The following is a 2,463-nucleotide window of genomic DNA, read 5'->3' on the forward strand; positions in this document are numbered from 1 at the left end:
TCTTAGTCTTAGTCTTAGTCTTAGTCTTAGTGAGATGGTTATCCCATATGAAGAAAAAGTACAGTTTGTATTCGTTTTCTTGCCTAACTGTTGCACGTGCCGGGTCATGTTTCATGCATGTCCACCAGCAAATCCAGCTGGGCATGGACAGCAACCATGTACTTGTGGATTCGTTATGTTTAGTAGTATATAAACATTTAGCATGGATGATATTTAAATGTGGTTTGTGGTGTCAAGTCGTGTATTCCTCATGTGGTTCGGTCTGCCCTGGGGCTGCTGAGCCAACCCCCCTTACATCCCGGCTTGTTGAACATTTGGAATGATTTTTCTTTCCTAGCACTTTGTAGCCCCATGTCATCTTGGACTTGCAGCATCATATCAGGGGTCCATTGGCTATGGTAGCATGAGCACTGTGTCATATTTTTAGCATGTTCTTATTGCCCTATGGCATAAAACGGGGGGTAATCCCCTCTTAAGTATAACCCAGGGCGTAGGGGTAGGGGTTACCCATGTGGCTATGTACGAAGGGAGGTGGGTAACCTAACCCCGGGGTAGGGGTAACCCCTTACCGAGGGGTAACAAAGGGGTCGGGCTAATACACTACTGATGGGTAACAGACAGGGTAACCCATGTTTACATTCACCTGCGCCTGTCTACACACGCAAACATACATGTCTTCACCAATCACTTGTGAATGCCCAATTATCAAGATTGCTGCACCAAAACATGCCTTGTTTAGAAACCTAAACCTAAGGATATGGCACACAGCTGCAGCCTAGATGCAAGGAGGCGGACGAACAGGCGTACATAGGCGGAGCAAATTGGGGACCACGAGAAGCCGCCAGCAAAGCTAAAAATATTCCTATCAAAAAATCCAGGCACTTATCGCTGCTGCTAAAACTTGCAGAGCAGCCAACGGGCTGCAATGTAAGGTCGGCCAGTAGCTTAAGTGCTCCGTCTCGACCTGCTAATTCCAGCTCTACACACGACCTATGCAACACTATCCAGAGTCTGCTCGTTTTCAGAGCAGATTCTCCTAAGAGTGTCGAGGGGTTGCGTGGGTGGGAGATCTGGATGTTTGACCCCGAACACGGTCACACCCGGCGAAGTGTAAGGCGCCCTTCCGGGTAAAAATCCTCGGATGTCACTGGATGTCTTGTTAAATGAGGTGCACCACAAGTGTGGGCCTGTGCTGCAGAAAGAGTCAACGGTCTTGTCGTGGTGGTCTGCACGTGCAAACGATAGAACACCACCATTTTTGCCGCCATATGCACCAGTATTGCAACGTGGATTATAAGTGTGCAAAGTATGTATGGTCAATAGGAACACTGCTGGCAGTGAATATGATTGTCTGAATTGGTGATAGTGGTCATCGCGTTTTTTAGCATGTCCGTCTAGTTAAAATACCAGCCATGAGTGTGCATTACATGAGCTTACAAGCAAATTAGCTGTGATTAAGCTTGGATGTGCTCGTTAGGAGTATCAGTGGAGGCAAAAGCAGCATGCACATATGTGTACGACCATCCCCGGCCCGGTAATATGTTGGCCGACCTCAGGACTGATTGCCTGATGTTTTCACAATGCAAACTATTATATAACAATCGATGACAACCAAAGGCATCCATTTAGTGAAGACCTGTCGTCGACTTGTGTATATGCTGCCAGCATTCACGCCTTCTCCTGTACTCATCTACAAGCTCCTGCTTTACAGCAGCCAAATAGGCCATGAGATAGGTATTTATTGCTTATTCCTTGCGTGTGTGATGCCAGCATTAGAGACCTTAAGGTTGAACTGGCAAACAATGCTTCCCAAGATACCACAATACTGTAGGTTGCTAACGTTTACATTTTAAAAAGTATCCTTCAGCGGAATTTACGGTGTGGGATGCATATAAGACGAGTAGCCTATAGGCCCATACATATGTCCACAATCCAGGGCAACGGAGGGGTTTACCCTGGGGTCATGTTACCCCTCCTGCTGGGTAGGAACTTACAAGGGGGTTACCAAAGGGCTACCGGGGGTTGAAAATGGGTAACCCATGGGTTACTGCCCCAATCAGTGCCTTAGGGTTGCCTGCATGCTAATGATGTGTCCTGTAGGAATATGCCAAGCAAGCTGGCCTGAGGTTATGGATGGGCCCCTGGTCCTATGTGGAGCTGGAGGCAGCACGTGGCATCATGTTCTCTTCGGTCAGCAAAGCTAAACTGTCAGAGCTGTATGCTCGGTGGGGCGGCATCCCACGTTACGTCCTGAAGTACGCAGCCAACCCCGAACTGCAGGAGGAGCTTGATGCAGCGGTGGCAACCGTTAATATGGATCTCTTGTGGAAATCCGTAGGCAACATTGAAACTGCACCGGATGTCAGCCACAAACTGATCCACGTCGAGGTAGGTGTGAGGTCTTCTCTATTTGACCATTAGCAGATGTGGCTCCAGGCAGAGAGTACTCCCAACTGGGAGATG

At 48.2% G+C, this 2,463-nt stretch overlaps 1 protein-coding gene across 1 annotated transcript in view; it reads left to right on the forward strand.

Annotated features, from left to right (window-relative positions):
• Window positions 1-2,133: 2,133 nt before the first annotated feature.
• VOLCADRAFT_107467 (uncharacterized protein) overlaps window positions 2,134-2,463 on the forward strand; it is a gene marked incomplete at its 5' end in the record, with an annotated part of 3,944 nt that continues 3,614 nt past the window's right edge. Inside the window, one exon of the mRNA XM_002956902.1 lies at window positions 2,134-2,388. Coding sequence (XP_002956948.1) covers window positions 2,134-2,388 — 255 coding nt within the window. The remainder of the gene's footprint in view (window positions 2,389-2,463) is intronic.

This window comes from Volvox carteri (assembly GCF_000143455.1).
Source record: "Volvox carteri f. nagariensis unplaced genomic scaffold VOLCAscaffold_67, whole genome shotgun sequence".
Lineage (NCBI taxonomy): Eukaryota > Viridiplantae > Chlorophyta > Chlorophyceae > Chlamydomonadales > Volvocaceae > Volvox > Volvox carteri.